Source organism: Poromitra crassiceps (assembly GCF_964638095.1).
Source record: "Poromitra crassiceps genome assembly, chromosome: 3".
NCBI lineage: Eukaryota > Metazoa > Chordata > Actinopteri > Beryciformes > Melamphaidae > Poromitra > Poromitra crassiceps.
In genome coordinates this window covers 65873997-65897552 of record NC_139625.1, presented here as the reverse complement: position 1 = coordinate 65897552, position 23556 = coordinate 65873997, and the positions used below count along the sequence as shown (strand labels likewise).

The 23556-nt window shown below is 42.3% G+C and overlaps 1 protein-coding gene across 4 annotated transcripts in view; it reads right to left on the bottom strand.

Moving 5' to 3' along the window:
- The window catches only part of LOC310772869 (sodium channel protein type 2 subunit alpha-like), a gene marked incomplete at both ends in the record, with an annotated part of 73170 nt that extends 59423 nt beyond the window's left edge, over positions 1-13747 (bottom strand). For 3 of the 4 annotated variants that reach the window (XM_083632808.1, XM_083632811.1, XM_083632810.1), the window contains 4 exons: positions 639-767; positions 2280-2360; positions 2758-2918; positions 13481-13747. In XM_083632808.1, the coding sequence (XP_083488934.1) occupies positions 639-767; positions 2280-2360; positions 2758-2918; positions 13481-13747 (638 nt within the window). Of the gene's footprint in view, positions 1-8; positions 101-638; positions 768-2279; positions 2361-2757; positions 2919-13480 lie in introns of all 4 variants that reach the window. The other variant, XM_083632809.1, reaches the window with a different exon arrangement.
- Positions 13748-23556: the final 9809 nt, after the last annotated feature.

Sequence of the window (23556 nt, the reverse complement as noted above, 5' to 3'; positions counted from 1 at the left end):
AGCCTTACCTGGGATGACTGAGATAGTTTTCAAAGCTCGCAATACTCTGAACGTGCGCAGAGCTGAAACATTGCCTAGGTTTACAAACTCTGTTATATACCTGCAGGATCAAATCACAGTTACTACACAGCATGGCACAACAAGCACAAACCCATTGCAAACACCCGGAAAAATAAAGCACTGCTCACAAGTATCATCGAGTTAATATGGGAATCTTTCAAACAAACAATGTGACAAAACAAGATTATAGTCTTATTACATCATCTGTCAAGAGAATAACTCAATTATTCTACACAGAAGCATCTGCAAATACTACAAGCATAATGTACTGTGTGTAACCTAATGCTGAAGGCTGTGTTTTCACGAGTCACAGGTATGGGGCAGAAAATGTGGGCCAAGATACTGCATGCTTTGGGGCGCACATCCATTATAACTATAAGGGGTTATGGCAGTAGAGTTGAGAGTTCTGGCTATGCCTTAGAAAAGAGAACGAGGGACTGAGAAGGCTATGGAATCTGGATTACCATAAGCTTCCACATTCTCGGTCATTTTCCTCTCATTTAGCGGGAGTTAATAGGCTAGAGGGCTGATTAGCATCGCGTTAAGCTGATCCTAACGCTGGTTGTCACAATACTTACGCCATGAGGATAACACTGAAATCCAGCCAGTTCCATGGGTCCCGGAGGAACGTGAACTTCCCTACACAGAAGCCCCTGGCCAGGATCTTTATAAGTGACTCGAAGGTGTAAATCCCTGTGAATGTGTACCTGGTAGAGAAACAAACAGAGAGACACGCAGAGCGAAGGAGAGCAAGAGAGACAGAGGAATGGTTTTAACACCTAGACGCTCCACTGCACATAGACACCTACTGTATTATTATGAGAGACAAGGTGACAGAGGGCTGAGTGCATAGCCTTAGATATACTTGGTAACACTTTATAATAACGTTCAGTTGTAAGTCATTTATAAGCCTTTAGTTAATGATGAACTAACCATTTACAAAACATGAATATACATTTGTAGATGATTAATACATGTTATGTTAACATATACAAATGTGTTGTAAGTCATCTCTAAACTTGTGTTCCTCACCTCTTGTAAATGATGTGTAAATAATTTACAATTCATTTACAAAGCTTTCTGCATCCCCTAATCTAAAGTGTAAACCATTCATGACACATAAATGTGTTACTGTACATACAAGGGGGTAGCTCTGTTTGTCAAAATTGAAGCCAATGCAGAAGTGTCCTCTTTGCCTGCAGGGGGCGACCCATTGGTTTGTGGACTTCTGTTTTGAAGCCTCAAGTATGGCCTCAGTAAACACTTTCCTAATGTGTTTATGGTCTCAATCGCTAGTTTCAGACTATGTTGATTGACAGGTCGCTTGTCCACTGATCACACAGCTCGCCGATCACAGACCAATAGCAGGCTGTGCTCTGTGGGAAACCCCTGGACTTGTGTCGAGATCCAAGATGGCAATGGCCAAAATGCCATACATGAGGCGTCAAAAAACAGAAGTCCACAGACCAATGGGTCGCCCCCTGCAGGCCATTCAAAAGACCAGAGGAGGCGCTAATGCAGCAACCAGGACACATACCCTCAATCCGGCTTCCCACCCATAGACACAGCCAATCGTTCCTGTATGGACGCCCGACCAAGCCGGAGGTAACACGGGGACGCGAACCTGCAACCTTCGTGTTGGTAGGCAGGGAATCTACTGCTACACTACCCGGACGCCAAAGTCAAATCAAATACTACAATCAAATCAAATCAATTTAAATTAAAATCAAAATCACCAAAATTGGAGTTATTATGGCACTGATTTTGAAAACCTCTGTAAATCTAGTGCCAAAATTACATTTGACTTGGCATCCCTCGCCATCCATGGCTGCTGCCTACATTGTAAGATAAACATCTTTCTGGTATCAGATCAAACCGTTTCCAAAGCCCTTTTAACATGATTTTCTACCAAGCTATAATATAATAATGGGAAAATGTTGTGCTTGTTTGGGTTGATGTCGAACTTGGCTGCCTGCATGCCATCATCTGTCAATTGCTTGCTTGGCATTTTTTCAGATTTGTTTATGAAGAGGCTATTTGATTAGTCAAGAAAATGTTATTACCATTAGTCAATGTAGATTCTCTAATCAAATTCAAAACAAAGGAAAGCCCTACTTACCAATCAATCCAAACAAAATCAAAACAGAGAGAGAGAGAGAGCAGACAAACGGACAGAGAGAGAGAGCAGACAAACAGTTGACAACAAGCCGGAGACTTACTCTACATTCTTGGCCCATTCAGGGGGGTTACTGAGCGTCATGAAAGCACAGTTGGTCAGGATGGTGAACATGATCAACATGCTGAACATCGTAGACACAAAGCACAAGGTCAAGGAAAATCATAGAAGAAGACTAAATTGTATATATATATATATTAATTATTAATATATATATATATATATATATATATATATATATATATATATATATATATATATATATATATATATATAATTGTATTTGTATTATTTTTATCCTAATGTTTACATTTGCAGCTGTGTAGAATCTAAACCAAAATCCCCCCAACCACCATTGCTACAAAATACAGTATGATGAGAAACATTGGTCTGATCACCGGTGGATGTTTCCTCCATCCATAATCTAAGAGTAAAAGCTGGTGCAGCTTGTCACAAGAATTTTGAAAAGCATCATGCCATGCCAATCAAACACATTCAAATCCCTCTTTTGTCTGAAACACTAATCCAAACCAAGCTGAGGGCGTAGCGAATTGAAAGGATATGAGTGTACTAAAACTCTAATAGATATCCTCCTTAGAGGATTGAAGGGGCTTAAGATGTACAAGGCAGGAGTGGCGTTGAAACGGAAGATTGCCTTCCCGCGATTCAATACTATGAAGGTCTGAAAGAGAGAGAAATGGATATAATGTTAGATAGATAAATAGATTAAATTTGGAGCAATACATGGCACTATGAATATCAATGTGCAAAACAATGAAATGCTATTTGGAGTTTCACCCATACAAACGTTTCTTTGAGGCAGCTGCTCTGGAGGCAGAAATTATCTTTTCAGAGCACAGCTTAACGTTAGCTACAGTAATTGCCAAACATGAATGGCAAATTATAAATAAAAAAGTATAACTCTGATGCACTCTACAAGAAGGGGCAAAGCCGTCTCTACTTTCTGAGACGGCTGAGGTCCTTCAACGTCTGCCGGACCATGCTGAGGATGTTCTATGAGTCGGTAGTGGCTAGTGCCTTCCTGTATGCTATTGTGTGCTGGGGCAGCAGGCTGAAGGCAGCGGACGCCAACAGACTCAACAAACTGATCCGTAAGGCCAGGGACATTGTGGGGCTGGATCTGGGCTCTCTGACTGCGGTGTCAGAGAAGAGAACGTTGTCCAGGCTACGCTCCATCATGAGCAACGACTCGCACCCACTCCACTGCGTGCTAGTCAAACATAGGAGTACGTTCAGTGAGAGACTGTTTCCACCTAGATGCAATACGGAGAGGCACAGGAAATCATTCCTGCCTGTGGCCATTGGTCTATTTAATGCCTCTCTTAAAAGAGCACCTCGGAGACGCTCAGTCTCCCTGAGACTGAGCCAGCCGATAGGTTAACTGTGCCTGGCTGAGCCACGTGTAACGTATAGGGCAAGCCAAGACTTAATATAAGTCCGGTGTGCAATAAAGATAATTGCACGTAATGTATACTTACTCTACGTATTTTGCTCACTTAGACGTATTCTACTTATTTTTGCTTCTATCGCATTTACTACTGTTTATTCTATGCTATGTTGTGTTCTTATTCTTCTTATTCTGCTTATTTTGCATTTACTATTGTTTACTTCATGCTATGTGTGTTCTGTGAGCGAGCTACTGTAACTTGTCCCAATTTCCCCCCGGGGATCATTAAAGTCTTTCTGATTCTGATTCTGATTCTGATTAAATGGCAATTATTATTATTTTCTTCATAACCAAGGGATTTGTGATGTTGCGAGGTCAGCAGGTGAGATAACTTAGCTAGCTTACCTAGATAGCTGTATGCTAGGATGGGTAGTTTGAACCAACCACCAATCTGGCAACACTTGGTCAGAAAAACTGTGGTCATTTGGCTCCGCCCACTGACTCAACCAATGAGATTATTCCTGCCTCCAGAGCAGCTCAGCCTCCACCAAATGTTTAGTAAAACTCAAAATCTCACAATGATCTCCATTATAAAGTGTTACAGACCCAGGATCTACATTATACAGTGTTACAGACCCAGGATCTACATTATACAGTATTACAGACCCAGGATCTCCATTATACAGTGTTACAGACCCAGGATCTACATTATACAGTATTACAGACCTAGGATCTACATTATACAGTGTTACAGACCCAGGATCTACATTATACAGTATTACAGACCTAGGATCTACATTATACAGTATTACAGACCCAGGATCTCCATTATACAGTGTTACAGACCCAGGATCTACATTATACAGTATTACAGACCCAGGATCTCCATTATACAGTGTTACAGACCCAGGATCTACATTATACAGTATTACAGACCTAGGATCTACATTATACAGTGTTACAGACCCAGGATCTACATTATACAGTATTACAGACCTAGGATCTACATTATACAGTGTTACAGACCTAGGATCTACATTATACAGTGTTACAGACCCAGGATCTACATTATACAGTATTACAGACCTAGGATCTACATTATACAGTATTACAGACCTAGGATCTACATTATACAGTGTTACAGACCCAGGATCTACATTATACAGTATTACAGACCTAGGATCTACATTATACAGTGTTACAGACCTAGGATCTACATTATACAGTGTTACAGACCTAGGATCTACATTATACAGTGTTACAGACCTAGGATCTACATTATACAGTGTTACAGACCCAGGATCTACATTATACAGTGTTACAGACCCAGGATCTACATTATACAGTATTACAGACCTAGGATCTACATTATACAGTATTACAGACCTAGGATCTACATTATACAGTGTTACAAGACCCAGGACCTACATTATACAGTGTTACAGACCCAGGATCTACATTATACAGTATTACAGACCTATGATCTACATTATACAGTGTTACAGACCCAGGATCTACATTATACAGTATTACAGACCCAGGATCTACATTATACAGTATTACAGACCCAGGATCTACATTATACAGTATTACAGACCTAGGATCTACATTATACAGTGTTACAGACCTAGGATCTACATTATACAGTATTACAGACCCAGGATCTACATTATACAGTATTACAGACCTAGGATCTACATTATACAGTATTACAGACCTAGGATCTACATTATACAGTATTACAGACCCAGGATCTACATTATACAGTATTACAGACCTAGGATCTACATTATAAAGTGTTACAGACCTAGGATCTACATTATACAGTGTTACAGACCTAGGATCTACATTATACAGTGTTACAGACCTAGGATCTACATTATACAGTATTACAGACCTAGGATCTACATTATACAGTGTTACAGACCTAGGATCTACATTATACAGTATTACAGACCTAGGATCTACATTATACAGTGTTACAAGACCCAGGACCTACATTATACAGTATTACAGACCTATGATCTCCATTATACAGTGTTACAGACCCAGGATCTACATTATACAGTATTACAGACCCAGGATCTACATTATACAGTGTTACAGACCCAGTATCTACATTATACAGTATTACAGACCTATGATCTACATTATACAGTATTACAGACCCAGGATTATACATTATACAGTATTACAGACCCAGGATCTACATTATACAGTATATACAGTATTACAGACCTAGGATCTACATTATACAGTGTTACAGACCTAGGATCTACATTATACAGTATTACAGACCCAGGATCTACATTATACAGTATTACAGACCTAGGATCTACATTATACAGTATTACAGACCTAGGATCTACATTATACAGTATTACAGACCCAGGATCTACATTATACAGTATTACAGACCTAGGATCTACATTATACAGTATTACAGACCTAGGATCTACATTATAAAGTGTTACAGACCTAGGATCTACATTATACAGTGTTACAAGACCCAGGACCTACATTATACAGTATTACAGACCTAGGATCTACATTATACAGTGTTACAAGACCCAGGACCTACATTATACAGTATTACAGACCTATGATCTCCATTATACAGTGTTACAGACCCAGGATCTACATTATACAGTATTACAAGACCCAGGACCTACATTATACAGTGTTACAGACCCAGTATCTACATTATACAGTATTACAGACCCAGGATTATACATTATACAGTATTACAGACCCAGGATCTACATTATACAGTATTACAGACCTAGGATCTACATTATACAGTGTTACAGACCTAGGATCTACATTATACAGTATTACAGACCCAGGATCTACATTATACAGTATTACAGACCTAGGATCTACATTATACAGTATTACAGACCTAGGATCTACATTATACAGTGTTACAGACCCAGGATCTACATTATACAGTATTACAGACCTAGGATCTACATTATACAGTATTACAGACCTAGGATCTACATGATAAAGTGTTACAGACCTAGGATCTACATTATACAGTGTTACAGACCTAGGATCTACATTATACAGTGTTACAGACCTAGGATCTACATTATACAGTATTACAGACCTAGGATCTACATTATACAGTGTTACAGACCTAGGATCTACATTATACAGTATTACAGACCCAGGATCTCCATTATACAGTATTACAGACCTAGGATCTACATTATAAAGTGTTACAGACCTAGGATCTCCAATATACAGTATTACAGACCCAGGATCTCCATTATACAGTGTTACAGACCCATGATCTCCATTATACAGTGTTACAGACCCAGGATCTACATTATACAGTATTACAGACCTAGGATCTACATTATACAGTGTTACAGACCCAGGATCTCCAATATACAGTATTACAGACCCAGGATCTACATTATACAGTGTTACAGACCCATGATCTACATTATACAGTGTTACAGACCCAGGATCTACATTATAAAGTGTTACAGACCTAGGATCTCCAATATACAGTGTTACAGACCCAGGATCTACATTATACAGTGTTACAGACCCAGGATATACATTATAAAGTGTTACAGACCCAGGATCTACATTATAAATTGTTACAGACCCAAGATCTACATTATAAAGTGTTACAGACCCAAGATCTACATTATAAAGTGTTACAGACCCAAGATCTACATTATACAGTGTTACAGAGCCAAGATCTACATTATACAGTGTTACAGAGCCAAGATCTACATTATACAGTGTTACAGACCCAGGATCTACATTATACAGTGTTACAGACCCAGGATCTACATTATAAAGTGTTACAGACCCAAGATCTACATTATACAGTGTTACAGACCCAAGATCTACATTATAAAGTGTTACAGACCCAAGATCTACATTATAAAGTGTTACAGACCCAAGACCTACATTAAGTCAAGTCAAGTTTATTTGTATAGCACATTTCATACACAGAGGCAATTCAAAGTGCTTCACATAAAATGGTTGACAGGAAAATAAAAGAAAAGAAGAGAGTAAAATGGACATTTAAAAGCATCACAATAAAAAATAAATAAATAAAAGAGTATAAAAAGTGCATTAAGCAACTTCATTAAGCACATAAAATGGTTGACAGGAAAATAAACGAAAAGAAGAAATAAAATGGAACTTTAAAAAAAGAGTATAAAAAGTGCAATAAGCAACAGGCGCAGCAGTTGCAGAAAGAGCTAAAACTTATAGAGGACTCATTGGGTTTGCATAGTAGCTGTCAGCAGTTAAAAGCGACGGTAAACATAAAAGTCTTCAGTCTATTTTTAAAAGTAAGTAAGGTTGGGGCAGATCTGAGGTCTTCAGGCAATTTGTTCCAGCTAGCAGAAGCATAGTGGGTAAATGCAGCCTTCCCATGATTTGATTTGATCCTAGGGACAGAAGCTGGACCCTGTTGACCTAAGAGTTCTAGACGGTTCGTAGCGTGGGAGCAATTCAGCTATGTATTTTGGGCCTAGGCCATTAAGTGATTTATAGACTAATAACAGTATTTTAAAATCTATTCTCTGACACACTGGCAACCAGTGTAAGCACTTAAGAACTGGAGTGATATGATCAGCTTTCTATTCATTATACAGTGTTACAGACCCAGGATCTACATTATACAGTGTTACAGACCCAGGATTTGGAAAGGTATTTTTCAATTCAATTAAAAGAGCATACAGTTTCACACAAAGCTTGGTCCTGTGTTGTTGTTCACAATATGTGACAGATGCAACACCCACGGGAAAAGACATGAGATAGCCTAAGTACTCAATGGTAATGCCAGTGTGTGTGTGTGTGTGTGTGTGTGTGTGTGTGTGTGTGTGTGTGTGTGTGTGTGTGTGTGTGTGTGTGTGTGTGTGTAGGTCCTACATTACTGTATGTCTGTGCCATACAGTACGCACGCCTACTTGCATGCCTGTGTGATTAGTCACAATAGGACTAGTGAGCTGGCGTCTCTGTCCAGCTTCCGCACAGTGTCTCCTGCAGTGATAATAATGGAGGTGGATCAGTCCACCTGGGGCAGGACAGCTTTCAACTGGCACAACCACTCACATCAACGTTTTGCTTGGCAGTTGGCACCTCTGCTGGCCAACGCTTGAAAGGTGCTGACTTGGCTTGGCACGTTGAGATAGATTTTGCAGCTTGCCCATCAAAAATGCCAAATGTTACGTCTGTCCATTTGTATGAATTTTTATTCAGCACTGAACAAGCCATTTATTTTCAATAAACAGCAGCTGAAAGGCTGATCTGTGTTTAAGCATGCAGTCGATACAGGCATGAGTCACTTCCTGGTCAAATGTCACTGACGCACTTTTTGCTTCCATGCAGAACAAGCACAAACCTTTAAGCCCACGGCTCAGTGGTGTGGCCATTCAGTCTTATGACACCATGCCTGCTCCCACCACCCACATGCCCCTAGCCACTCCCCCTACCCACCCCTTGAATCCAGACTCTCTACCAAAGACGATGGGCCCTATCTTCCCAAAAGTGGTAATTTAGCGTTTGCGCTCGTTTAATGCCGTGCGCAATGCAAATTGGGGGCGGGCACAAGATCTACCTGTACTGGGCATAGGCGTGCCACATGCCAAAGCAGGCGTTTCAGCGCTAAAATGTGGGGATAGATGGCATTATCCTATCGTCAGCAGCGCGCAATTACTTTGTGCTAAGAGCTTTGAAAACCACCTCTTAGGCGCAAAAACACTCGCTGCGCTTGATCGCGCACCATAATCTCCGTGCTGCGCAGCGCAGAAACGTCATTACGCACAGACGCTCCACGCCAGGACATCAAATTCTGCTGCTAAAATTGGGTAACCAGCAGATTATTCGGCGAGGCAATCAACTATAATTCACTGAGAAACGTTTATCACATCGCAAGGAGGGGTTATGGTAAATGAATTGAGAAAACGTGTACATTGTAGCCTACTTGCAAATAAGCTATTCACCTTCACCTGCTATAACCCGGAGGGTCATTGGCATCACAGCCGATCTGGCACGAGTCGAGTTTTAATTGGGTCCACTGTAAATCCTCCAATCTTTTCTTTTGTCTCCACCGTTTACCCGCTGCAAACACGTTTCTATTGTCCCACCCCAGTCAGCAAAATAACCCGAATTGCATCAAAATTCAGATGTTTTTAACAGGTATATGATGTGATGGTGTCGTTATGAGATAGGGATAATATATACAGTAGGGGAGAGTGGGGTGAGTTGTGCCAGGGGGGAAGTTGTGCCACCCCATTTTACTCACTCTGCAAAGAAGGGAGGCAGATGGCACAAGAGGTAAGCACATTTAAGTTCAAAAAACTGTTTTTTGCCTCTCAAAGTAAATTTTTTATGATCAAGGTTTATTGATTGTTGTGTCTGAACAATTATAGACAAGCTTGAAAACATTTCACACGTGTTAGTGTTTTAGTAAGCTACAATATGAGGCTATACTGTTAGCATGATGTTAGCTCCAAACCAGCTATATGATACAAGTTTGTTAAAATGGTGGGGATGGGGTGATTTGTGCCAAAAGGCCTGGGTTAAGTTGTGCCAGTGCAGTTGCAGTTGATTTAGTAAATTTTAATTTCATTTTGTTCTTAAATGTTTAAATAGACCTTGTTGAAGAATATTGCAGTATTGGCAAGTGTAGCCTGGCTCTGTGATAGTTGATTTTGTTCATTTTGAACATCATTTTTATTTCTGAAAATGTTAAATATGTAGGTCTACTTAAGATCAACTGCTGCTACTGTTTAGCCTGGTTTAACCCTGTTATAGTACAGTATGGTGTCGATTTTGTCTTGCTGATATAGCATTACAGTATATGAGATGAAAATGTTCTGTTTTACTTCAGTAATCAATGGCACAATTTACCCCAACATATTCTCTCCAAAGGCACTACTTACCCCGCACCGGGGGCAAGTTGTGCAAAGAGACCACTTTTTTTTGAAAAGCCATATTTTTTAAACAGTTTATTTAAGATCCAAAGGGAGTGTTCCCAGTGGTGCACAACATCCTGAAATATATTTACATATTCTAGTTGGAGGCATTACTGTCATGCCCTCACTTTAAAGACACCTCAAGTAAAGACTGGCACAACTCACCCCACTCTCCTGAATGAATGAATGAATTGATTTGGTGATAAAAACAAGAAAGAACACAACAATACATATAATAAGAAAAGAACAGACAATATATCAATCGCCGAGGATAAAAACACAATAAAGCCCGAAGGCTTATTTCCATTGTGGTCCTCACATAAATAGTACATAAAACATGTACAGTACAGTACAGTCAATAGGCCCTGGCCTACCCCTATCCAAATTACGCATGGGGAGAAGTACAGCATGCCTCACGCAAATTGTATTACATGGACTGCGAGACGGGAATCTGATTGATGTAACGCCCAGGCATTGCCAGGCCACACCTGTGAATAATTCTGGTGGTTAACACCGCCCAAATCCCATTTGCGCCATGCATAAATGATTTGGCACGCCTCTACATGTAATCTGCGCTTGTGCACATTGTTGTGATAAATGATGCTCCCCCGTGAGTATTGCATCCTCACGAGATTTTGGGGCTGTTTTAACTTAAAAACAGGGAGGTCACATCTACCCAAACAATTATATCATTTTTAAACAGTTATGTTTCTGTATAATTCATTACAATTATGCTCCCGTAAGGTGGGGATGCTTTTTTTTGCTGCCGGGCGGGGGTTCAAAACTCGGCACAACACCTGGACAAATGCGCAAGGCGGACTGTTACCTTGCCTGCGTTAAGGCACGCGCAAACAGGTGCGCAAGCGTAAATAGGGGATATCACCTGTACGAAGATAGGGCCCGATGGGATTCAAGCAAGACGGCCCAACTTCAACTCACTTCCTGTCGTTTTGTCACGTGGGTTTTGCCCATGGTTTTCCACAGACTTAGGAGACTTTCGGCAGGTCTGAGTCAATGGTTGACCACGCCCATTTAGGAGACTTGCTGCTACCATTGGTTAGAATTAGTGGAGCCTGCGGTGACCCATCTACAGTAATATAATATCTATGTCTCTACCACTTTCCTCTCCCTAGCTACAGCCCATATTCTCTAGCCTCACTAAACATCCATGAGTGAGTGCATGAGTGAGTGCATGAGTGAGTGAGTGAGTGAGTGAGTGAGTGAGTGAGTGAGTGAGTGAGTGAGTGAGTGAGTGAGTGAGTGTGACTGATGGACTGACTGAGTGACAGAGTGTCCTGACTTTGCCATCCTCTGACCCTGACGGGGCGTGCTGGCCCAGCGCCGTGGGAAAAGGAGATAACTGGCACCAGAGGTACTCACAATATCAAAACAATTGTGTTTATCAAACAGAGAAAGGCAACCAAGGTTGCAGAATAATGAGTTGTAAAAACAGTCACGACACATCCTTCAATAGAATACAGTATCTTGACATTTTGAGTTTATTTATCCTGTTTCTTCAGCAGACATTTTTCTTGTTGTAGGAAGAACCTTCAACATTTGTCCTTCTCTTTTCTTAAAATAGTTTGTTGAAAGCACAGGCAGTAAGCTGCAACCTTTCAGAGGCAAACAGGTTTATTGGTATATTGGATGGGATCCCCATTAGCTGCTCCACAAATAGCCGCTATTCTTCCTGGAGTCCACCCATCATGCCATGATTGAAAGCAAACTCAAGATAATGTAACTAGCAATACACACTGGGCCTTTAAAGCCAGATGACTTGTTATTTCAATATTAAAAGACTGCCGCCTGGTGCACCAGCTGAACGTAAGTTGAAACGTAACCTAGTTTGAGCGTAAAGTCTCACTAAGTCCGAGTTTACGCACTACTAAAAATATATGGGTTGCACCAAGTGAAATAGTTACAACGTAGGGCGTAGGCATACGTTAGAACTTAAGTCTTACACCTATCAATTACTAGGTGTAAAGTCCTCCGTAAAGTAGGTAATTTGCACAGCTGGCAATATTGGCAACATGGCGCAGCATTGTTTGGCGTCGGTAACGCGTTCTCCGTGATAAATTATTACACCCTTTGATATGTATGACTCACGCTTTTGTTTTCCACAAGCTGTGGCACCGCATACAAATTAAAATAACAGCAACAATTTAGTGAGGCAGGATGGTGGTAAATTAGCCTACAATGCATGATGATGAAGAGCTCACAGATAAACGTTTACAGTATTATGAACCTAAATGAACGTTAATCAATAACGTTCTCATTTGGGTAGTGTTGATGAAATATGAAAGCACTAATTTGCGGTGGGCAACCTGTCCCCACTGTTTTCATTCCACTTAATTAAACAACGGTAAATAAACACTGTGCTTTTCACTGATTGGTCACGGATACTTTAAACGTCATTTTCTGCAACACTATTTTGGATAGTGTGGGGACTACTAGTTAAGATGTACCTTACGTCTCCATGGTGCAACTAAACAAAGACAACTTTACTTGTCAAACTAACTAGTTTCAACGTAGCAGTTAGTGTGGACTTTACACCCTAACCTAAGACAGAACTTACGTTCAGCTGGTGCAACAGGCAGCTAAAGGGTCACTTTACTGATTTTCAACCAGCTGTGTATCATTTCAAAATCAGTAGTATATTATTCCCTCCATGTTGCCTGCACCCAGATTTCCCTGTTGATTTGCTGGCAGGAACTGCTCTAAACGATGTCATAATGATGTCATTTGGAGCAGTTTTGCCAGCAAATGAATGCAAAGTGGCCCTTTAAGCTAATATATAGATTCCATATGGCTTTCAAATACCACAATACGCTTTGATAAAATGCACTTTCAGCTCGAGAGTAACAGAATAATTTGGAAGCAGACCTTCTGATTGCTGTAGAAGGTGTCCAGGTCCTCCAGAGGGGTGGACACCAGTTTTGGAGGGATGTCACCATAGATGAAGGGCAGGGACTTCCCGGCCTCCAGGTCGCTGTTGGGCTTGGGCCCATTCTCGTCGTCGCTGTCGCTGCGGCGCTCCGCCCGCGGTCTCCGGGCCTCCTCCTCGGCGATGCACCTCTCGATGGCGGCCAGCGACTCGGGGACGAAGGGGCGGAAGCTGTCAGGTCCGGACGGTACAAGCAGCTGTGCCATCTTGTCATCCTGCTCCTTCAGAGGGCAACGAGGGGCTCAGCTGGGCCGGGGAGCTGCATGGGGGGAGAAAAAGGGTCAGGAGTCGTGTACTATGTTCACCTCTGTAAGTCGAATACGCTCCAGGCTGTGCTGTAAATAGGAGGTTCTTAGTAGTATGGCTGGGCAATACTGACAAGATCAAATATCACAATATTTTAGCACCACCCGTGTCTCACACTGACCTGTGTGTAGTAGAGTGGTGCACCACCCGCGTCTCACACTGACCTGTGTGTAGTAGAGAGGTGCACCACCCGCGCCTCACACTGACCTGTGTGTAGTAGAGAGGTACACCACCCGCGCCTCACACTGACCTGTGTGTAGAATATTGAGAGTACTACTGAAACAGCTGGGGGTCATAGGTGGGGCGGAAGCTTCGGGAAGGCGGGGTGGGGGGGTCTGACGTCCGTGACAGGCAAGGACGGCCTTGAACTGATTCAGAGGGACACTGCAAGAGCCAAGGCCAACTGAGGTGGGCAGCATGAGAACAAGACAGGCGCAGAGCAGACACTGCCTCGGCCCAACACCAGAAAACAATCTCCCCACTTCTCCCCATTATTGTTCTGTCCAAATCTATTTACACTCGCTTTCAGCTTCAAGGAGAAATTTGCTGCTGGAGAGCTAGATGCAATCAAGCAATTCACTAAACTGTATTGCATAATTAATTGGTGGATTGCCTCAAATTGGAAAAATAATATGTGTATTGTGTAACTTACAGTAACACAACACATTTACTCTACAATTAACATTGATTTTCTCTTGTGTGTCCCAATCACTATCAACAGCAGCTTTCCCCTTGAAACCCTGCCACCCTTCACAACCAGATGCCTGGTCCTGGTCCCCCTGGAGACAGAGAGAGGGAGGTGCACAAACAAGATCTGTCCAAAAACACCCTGGTGGGCCATTACCAGGCAGTGCATTGTCTGTGCCTTCTAGCCTCGGCAGTCTCACAGGAGTGTCTTGTCCCTCCTGGGACACCGTACCAGCCCAGAAAACAGGAACCTTCCCGCTGGGAGAATGGTCTGTGATGGGAGTGATGTCTCCTTGATTCATCAGCCTTTCTCCTTACACAATGGAAGTTTAGGAATAGTGATCGCCTACAGGTAAGTCTTTTACAGCCCATTTCCCTTCTATTTTGGTTGGCAGGGTATACAAATAAGAGAGATGTTTTAAAGGCAGTTTGACATTCAACCCTTGTCTGAATGGCATACACCCCGAGGGTGTGACAAATTTCCCCCATGCACACTGTAGCAACAAACTGTGGATTATACTGCCACGCCCCAGGTGTTATGATGCTCTCAGACATGATCAAAATATATGTATTTTAAACAGTTTAGACAGATATTGTGTCTGACTATGTCAGAGACTAGGACCACATTACACCTGGTATTGCGATCTGTATCCGGATACGTTATCTGGATAAGGAAAAACGCATGTTACTGCAAGGTGTATATGCATCATAATTAGAATGTGATCAGATCTGCCTGACCACATCTGGAGATAGTCTGGCTCACATTGTGTTCAGATCTTAGGTAGATCCGCAATCTGCACAACGTGCTCGCATCCCAAACATAGGAGATGTGATGTGTGATGTGTCCAGATTAATATACAGATAGGAAGAAGCCAAAACAGTTCACTATAGCTACTGTACTTCCACCATCCCTACCAATAAATGTACATATGATTTATTTAACATTTTAACATATAACATTTAACAATTTATTTTTCAGGTCTGCTTTGGGCAGCATTGAACACATCTCTTAGCCCAGGCATGTCCAAAGTCCAGGGGCCAAATGCAAACCGTGGACCGATTCTAAGTGGCCCTCAGCTTGTCTCTCAAAATATACTATGTGGCCCTCCACACAGTATTGGTTAATCAAGCAAGTTCAATTCACATTTTTCCGTTCACCTAACGATGACAGCACTATCATACAGTTTGTAGACAAGCACCAAGTAGGAACAACACAGGCAGAACTACAGTAATGTTTTCAGATGGTAAACAAAATCCTTAGAGTACAATTGTATGTGATTTATTTTTAATATAACCCATATGATGCGAGAAGCAGCTGGCCACCCGGTATTTTCACATTATGTAATCTGGCCCCCATTCCAAAAAGTTTGGACACCCCTGTCTTAGCCTATCCATTTTGACTGGAGTTACACCTCTTCTCTTCTCTTTCACCTCTGACAGCTACTGTATATGTGATCTCAATAAGGATTATGAGAAGAGGAGAACTCATTAAAATACCAGGTATAAACAAAAAGGCAACATCGGATCGTTTATTATCCAGATAACGTATCCGGATACAGATCAGATTTTAATAGCAGGTGTAAATGGGGTCTAAGTCATGACAATCACTAACTGTAGTCACAGTTCCTTATTTGACACATATTTGAAAGCCATTCCTGATCATATCTGCAGCAACTTTAAATTGAATATAACACTGAGTGTTCAAATGGGAGGGAACATGAGGGATCTTTCTATCAGACCATGTGACCTAAACATCCACAATGGTATATGAAATTCAAACAAGTGTACATCATGTTATCACTGACATTTCCCTCCCAGAGTAACACGTGTTGCAGAACATTCTTTTAGCAATACCGTCAGTATTAATTTATCTCTGAGAGTGTGTAAGAATCAACAGTATGCCAATTGATACAATTTTAGATCGTTTTTAACAGCCGCACCCAATCCATATCAGCTCTCTGAACATTTGTCTATGGCTGCACGATTATTGTCAAAATGATAATCACGATTATTTTGATGGATATTGAGATCACGATTATTTAACACGCCTTGACTTTGAGTACATAATGCATTTATTGAACTTAAAGAAACTGTGGGCTCACTGTTCTTGACTCGAGCTGAAACTACAGTACACGTGCCACAGCGTGTTTGGGCTTTGGAGGAGGGGCGGAGCGCACCACTGCGAGGGAAAGGGGTGAGCTGGATTTACAACACAAGATGAAACGAGAACAACATTGTTAAACGGAATGTGCGACACGTTTAATCTCTATTTTCAATTTTCTTGTTTTCATGATTGTGGGAAGCCAAACTCGTGATCACGATTACTATTGGAATAATTGTGCAGCCTTACATTTGTCAACTCCAAACAATTGAAAAGTCACTGAAAAATCACAGTGGCAAATGCCCTTTGGAAAGACTAGCACTCAAACCGTACCTCCACGGTGACACCATATACAACTGAAACATCACCTTTTCTCCTGTCATATAAGATTATCTCTGATTATCCTTAATAATAACACATATTTCAGCTTGGTGAGGATGCAACACAAGAAGAGTTTTTTTAATACAGTATGTGAGCAATATTGAACACATTAAAAATAGATTCAATTAGTGCTCTGTCTCTATTATCTGGTCAACCAGGGCAGCATTCATCATTAGTAGAAGTGGAGCCTTATTAGAGAGCCACAGTGGACATCGTATATCACTGTCTCTAAGAAACCATCAGGCATAAACAGTAGATCAATTGTAGTTCCTCCCATAGGGGGAATCTCATAAACCACATGCTTGTGTCCTAAAGACTGCCCTGGGACACAGTGTTTTGATGTGTCTTGACAGCTTGTCTGGCATGTGGTGTTGTGAGTACCAGAGGACCGATCGACCCTTCAGACCAAACATCTACACCCACCTCTTGGTTCAGCTCTCAGGCCGTTCGACCCTGGAGTCAAACACGACACGCTGATACCAAGAAGTGGTAGCAGACATTTCTGAATTCATGTGCTCTGACAATGAAAGGAATTTAACAGTAAGTGTGAAATAAAAAAAATATTGGGTTCACACATATAGAGGACCTTGAATGCTCCACATGGAATCACATCAAAACTTTAATAGATATTTTCTGTCATTTTGGGGGATTAAATGTGACACAGGGATATACGAGGAATCAGCGTGACGTCACAACAACAACAAATCCCTGCGAAACACCTGCAACCGCGGCAGTTAACTTGTATGAGTTGTGCCAAACAAACGTTAATATCTCAAAAACTGTAGGCCTACATGACATCGCTTATATTTTGACATTCGAGTGAGAGCAGAAGTAGCTCAAGAGTTTGAAGTATGATATATGCATGTCGTGTTAAAGTTATGTGAACTGTCACAATTTTTAAAATGTAGTACACCGCACAGCTGGGGCTAGAGTGAGCACTCAAGGCGTCCCACTGCAGTTTCCACGTGGAAACGCGGTTTGTTTACTAAAATGCTGCTCGGCTGATCCCTCGTATTGGGATATAGATAGGCCTACATATTAGTTTGTTCGATCAACAGCCTTTGGAAATTGAGGAACTCCTTTCCACAGTCCTTTAACAAATACATTATACAAGAAGCAAAATAGATTTCAGTCATAACCTACTAAATAATGAGATGAAAGCTTCATGCAGTGTAACCCAACACTGCATTATGCTCTAAATCATACTTAACATTTTCAGCAGGGTGGCCTAATAAGGTGCCTATCCTGTCACCCAAAGGTCACAGGCTCGATCTTCTCTCTCTCTCTCTCTCTCTCTCTCTCTCTCTCTCTCTCTCTCTCTCTCTCTCTCTCTCTCTCTCTCTCTCTCTCTCTCTCTCTCTCTCTCTCTCTCTCTCTCTCTCTCTCTCTCTCTCTCTCTCTCTCTCTCTCTCTCTCTCTCTCTCTCTCTCTCTCTCTCTCTCTCTCTCTCTCTGGACAAAAGCCTGTCAGCTGAATGACTGAAATCTCAACAAACAGACCTTGGAGTCAAGAGGCGCCGCTGTCCGAGGTGCTGAAACAGGAGAGCGTTGAAAAACCGGTTGTTTGAGAAAACAGGAGAATGGAAATGCTTGAAATGATAACCTGATGCAACATGTGGGACATTTTTTTTTAGCCCTTATAACGAAAATCGATCTCAATATAGTGACCATTGGCTACTTTGGGGTAGCCTATTTAAATAGTTCCTATGGTAGCCAATATAATAGCCTATACATAACCTAATACGAATACGAATAGGCTATTGAGTAGGCTATGTATGGTAGCCTACCTCCAACATTTTATTATAGGACTAGACGATAGTTATTGTAGCCTATTGGGAAGATAGTCGCTATATTGATCTCGATACCGACTGACTATTCCGGAGCAAGACATAGCTATAATCAATAAACCTAATCATCAATCAGAGCTAAAGAGAAGGTGGATGTCAGGATATACCTTAATTGTCGCAGTTTGAAAACGAACCGAGGGGGCCGCAGCAGCTGTCGCCATGTTGATGTCTCCGCGTTATTTCCTCCGAAAATCCACACTTTTCTCGGATCATATTTGCCACAGACGAGGGCTCGCCGAGATATCTGCGGCCGTCCTATCTCTCTCTCTCTCTCTCTCTCTCTCTCTCTCTCTCTCTCTCTCCCTCTGTCCCCCCCCCCTCCGTCCAGCAGCGGCACCACGACGACCCGGAAAAAAAACAAAAAACAACCAAAACAAAAAGAAAAGCCCCAGAGTCGCCCACTAATGAGCCGACCGGTTGAGGCTGTTAATCGCTTCAGCAGCCACCCAATCAAACTGGGGTCCGGGGGCCGCCAGGGGGCAGGGGGTCCTCGACTTCGGGTCAAGAGGGTCCCCAGTAAATAGGCAAAATAAATAAATAATTCGAGTCAATTGTTTCAAGATGAAAATTCTAGGTTTCTGTCTTACCTCCTTCTGTCTTATCTCCCCAGGGTGTGATGCAAGTCACAAATATCGTCACAAATCTCCCCATAGGTCCCAGGGCCAAAATGTTATCGAGAGAGAGAAAGCGAGAGAGCGAGAGAGCGAGAGTGAGAGTGTGTGTGTGTGTGTGTGTGGGGGGGGGGGGGGGGGGGGGGGGGGGGGGGGGGGGGGGTTGTGGGACGGGTTATAAACTATCTGTCTATTTGAGGGGGTCACCGGTGTAAAAATATAATAAAATAGAAAAAGGAAAAAGACAGGGGGAGGGCTGAGCAGTCCTCCCATACACCAATTATGTGTGAATGGGTCGGCCTGGGTCTGGGCGTGTCCTCCTGCCAGATGTGTCTGTCGCTTGAAATCAAGGGAGCCTCTATAGATAGTCTACTGTAGCGAGCAATAGGCTCACCTAAAATAGGAATTTTACAGTTTGTTTTCTTTGACAGCGTTGTCCGGCACTTAATCTACCACCTCCGCTGATGTTGGCCCTTTTTGCGTCTCACATGTTATGAAAGGCGGCGGAGGCCTACAGCTACAGGCTGTTAACCCCTCCCAGCGCGTCAGGAGCGTTTATTTATATTTTATTTGTCGTCATGAGGCGATTATTCTATTTTTCACTCAGTGTGCGTGTGTGTGTGTGTGTGTGTGTGTTTGTGTGTGTGTGTGTGTGTGTGTGTGTGTGTATAGCCTAATGAGAATGGATGAAGGAGGAATAGAATAGCAGCATTTTACCCTTGTAGCCTAGATAATCCATAACTGGGTTATAGGCCGATTACATTGATTGATATTCTAATCAGTGACATGATTGCGAGTTGAATCTCTCAATTACTCAAATGTCTATAGCCTACACAATATAATCAGAGTAGGTAGGTAGCATACCTATCTATAACGCGGTGTGGTGTGGAATTTACAGAGGAATGTAATGGTAAAATAACAACAATGGTAAAAAAAATCGCGCAAATGCGTTATCTTTGGAAATAAATTAAAACTAACAAACATGTTAACCCTGAAAATCCTTGACTGGAGGTAGCCTAAAGCGTCAGTCACGTTTAAAAGCGGGTTTGCCTGGATACTCACCACCATTACGGTGCCCAGCAGGTGGGGACCCAGAAGGTAGATCCCATTTCCCATAGAATAGTCCTTTTATAAGAGGATAGCCTGTCAAAGTAATAGTTAAAATGTCTCCCTCCCTTTGAGAAATCCTGCGCGCCGATTGATGGATGGACATTTAATACGCGCTCCTTTGATTTTCTACCAGGCAGCGCTCGCTGGCTCGCCTGCATGCATGTAATCAATGGGCGCTTCCGGTTGGTATGGTACGGCGTCGCAGGGTGGGAATTGCATGTCCTTAAAGCTCCCACTGTCACAAGATGGCCTGATCCGAGGGTAATGTCACTTTACCAGCTTTTAATGGCCAGGTGTAATTAGTAGGCTACTTATGACATGAAATGCACCGTAAAGGCTGTAACACTTTTAATAGGGTAGCCTACTAAAAAAAATTAATAGCCTATAATAATAGGCTACTTTTCTGAAAATATAGGCTAACTAGCCTAATTCTTGTCCATAGCCTAATGGTAATTTTTCTAAGGATCCCCGAGTGTAGATCAATGTTTATGCACCTTGATTATACCCTTCATTCATATCCTGTTTTTTTCCCACAGTGCTGGGCCAGCAGCCCCGCTGGGGTCATGATGGAAAAGTCATGACAGTCAGTCAGTCAGTCAGTCAGTCTGTCGTCTCTCAAGCCAGTCTATCTCTTCCACAATCTTCGAATGCTCCAGAGAGGCAGTCTGTAGCCTACTTTAGCCCATTAAAATGTGGCCAAAGAACAAAATGCTTAAAGCAGCTACGAGCAACTTTTTCGATTGTTATTAAACAGTATAAATTTAATATCAATGCATCACATCTTACCTCTAATAGTCGACGAGACCAAAGCCGTGTGTATCTGAGATTGCTCCCTTAGGTGATTATTAAGTCTATAGTCTGTCTAAACTCGCGCCAACAGGGGGCTCTCTAGAGCGACCGGACCGGGTAACCCGGAAGTGAAACGCGGAAGTGAAACAAGGAAGTGAAACGCAGCTGCCTTCCAACGCCGTTTGCGCTGCCTAGCAACATAACATAAACAATGTGAACGCCACGCATACTCGCGGGAACATCTCTCGTTATATTCTAACAGGTTTTTGGAAGTTATTTTGTGGTTATGGCCGAAGTGGCTGCTGCAAACCGTTTCATTTCACTTCCTGATCTGCCCTGGCTACAGACACACTAACACTGGCCGATTCACTCGGGGTTCAAGCGAGACTACTCTGCGTTGCTCTCGTCGACTATTAGAGGTAAGATGTGATGCATTGATATTAAATTTATACTGTTTAATAACAATCGAAAAAGTTGCTCGTAGCTGCTTTAAGACAGGAGGAAGTTCAATGATATTTGATCAATCACGACACGTAAACAAAACTGAGGCAGGTGATTAGAGAAATTTGCAGATGTACCCGCCTCATTTCGAACTACAGTATTGGACTTTGATTGGACTGGCGGGACATCCGCTCATTAGTCCAATTAAGTCCATTATTTTCACCGGAGTTTCCCTTTCAGTTTAGACCAAGTTTCCCATGGTCCCCTCCCACCTATAGGTGGGAGCATTTGCAAATAGAGGACCGACTTTTGGAATGTAAATGCAATTTTTTTAACGCGATTTAAAAAAGAATACATCAAAAGGCATAAAAGTTATTCACGTTTGTGAAGATTATCATGCTGAACCCAAATTCACATTCCCATAAACTTTTGTTAACCACATAACTTATTTTATGCATTTAAGTAAAATTCCCATTCTAAAACCTCAGACTTTTCCACTGACAAAACAAAATGGCGGCGATTTCTGGATAAGCCTACAAAAATACGTCATCCCTGCGGTACTCTATTTTGCGGAGGGAGCCAGCACGTCTGTTTTAAGAGACTAGTCAGTCATGGACGTTTAGTGAGTTTAGTGGGAAAAGGGCCGTAGCTAGGGATAGGAAGGTGGTAGAGTTGGGATTCGAGGGATGGGTAGCATTAGTGGTTATAGGGGGATATGGATGGTGTTGTTGGGAGGAGGGGGCGAGCGAAAAAGGGCCATAGGGATGGATAGGTGGTAGAGAGTTGGGATTTGAGGGGTGGGTGGGTGGAGTGGCTAGGGGGATAATGTGGTGGGAGGGCGGGGGCCAAGGAAGGGGTAAGGGGCCATAGATAGGAGGTGATAGAGAGTCGGGATTCGAGGGGTGGGTAGGTGGAGTGGCTAGGGCAGTGGTCCCTGGTCGCCCGCGGGGCTGGGGTCAAAGTTTAGTTTTACGTTACGTCACTACGTCATTCACTCTGCGACAGTGCGACTGCCAGCTGCCAATGATTATATCAGTCGGCTAAGCTAAATGATGGAAAGCAAGAACAATGGCAGAAAAGCGAAAGAAAATACATTACCAATTTCACGAGGAGTGGGAGGAAGAGTTCTTCTTCACAACAGTGAAAGAAAAGAGTGTATGTCTCGATTAAATGCATAATACTCATTATTTAAAGGTAAATCGAGCAAATTTCAACATGTAGCCCCCCACATGACTCTCTACCCTTCAGGTAGCCCTCGACCTCAAAAAGGTTGGTGACCCCTGGGCTAGGGGATATGTGATGGGGGGCATGAGGGGTGGGGGGCAGAGGAAAAAGGGTGTCGGAGCTATTTGTTTATGTTTGAATATTTCATTGTCCAAATTGGTGTATTATCTAGGTAACAGATTAACTATCTAGGGGGCAGTAGAGAGCACCTACACTACAGGTATTTAGTGGGACAGGGGTGTGGGGGCGGGTATGTAGCCAGGAAGGGCATATGGTTTTTTTACCTAGCAAGAGAGAGACTGCTTGTATGTTTGCTCTTGAACAATGGAAAATAAATCCTTTTTGCTTTATACTCAAAACCCTGGACTGGACATTGGAATCCTTTTTCTTGCTTGAGTTATCTACTACTGCTTTGACTGGCTCATCAGTGGGTTTTTGAACTTTATTGGACAAAGGGACAAATAGCCACTACAAAGGGGCTGTACGGGGAGTGGCCATAGGGGGCTGTGCTGCCATAAA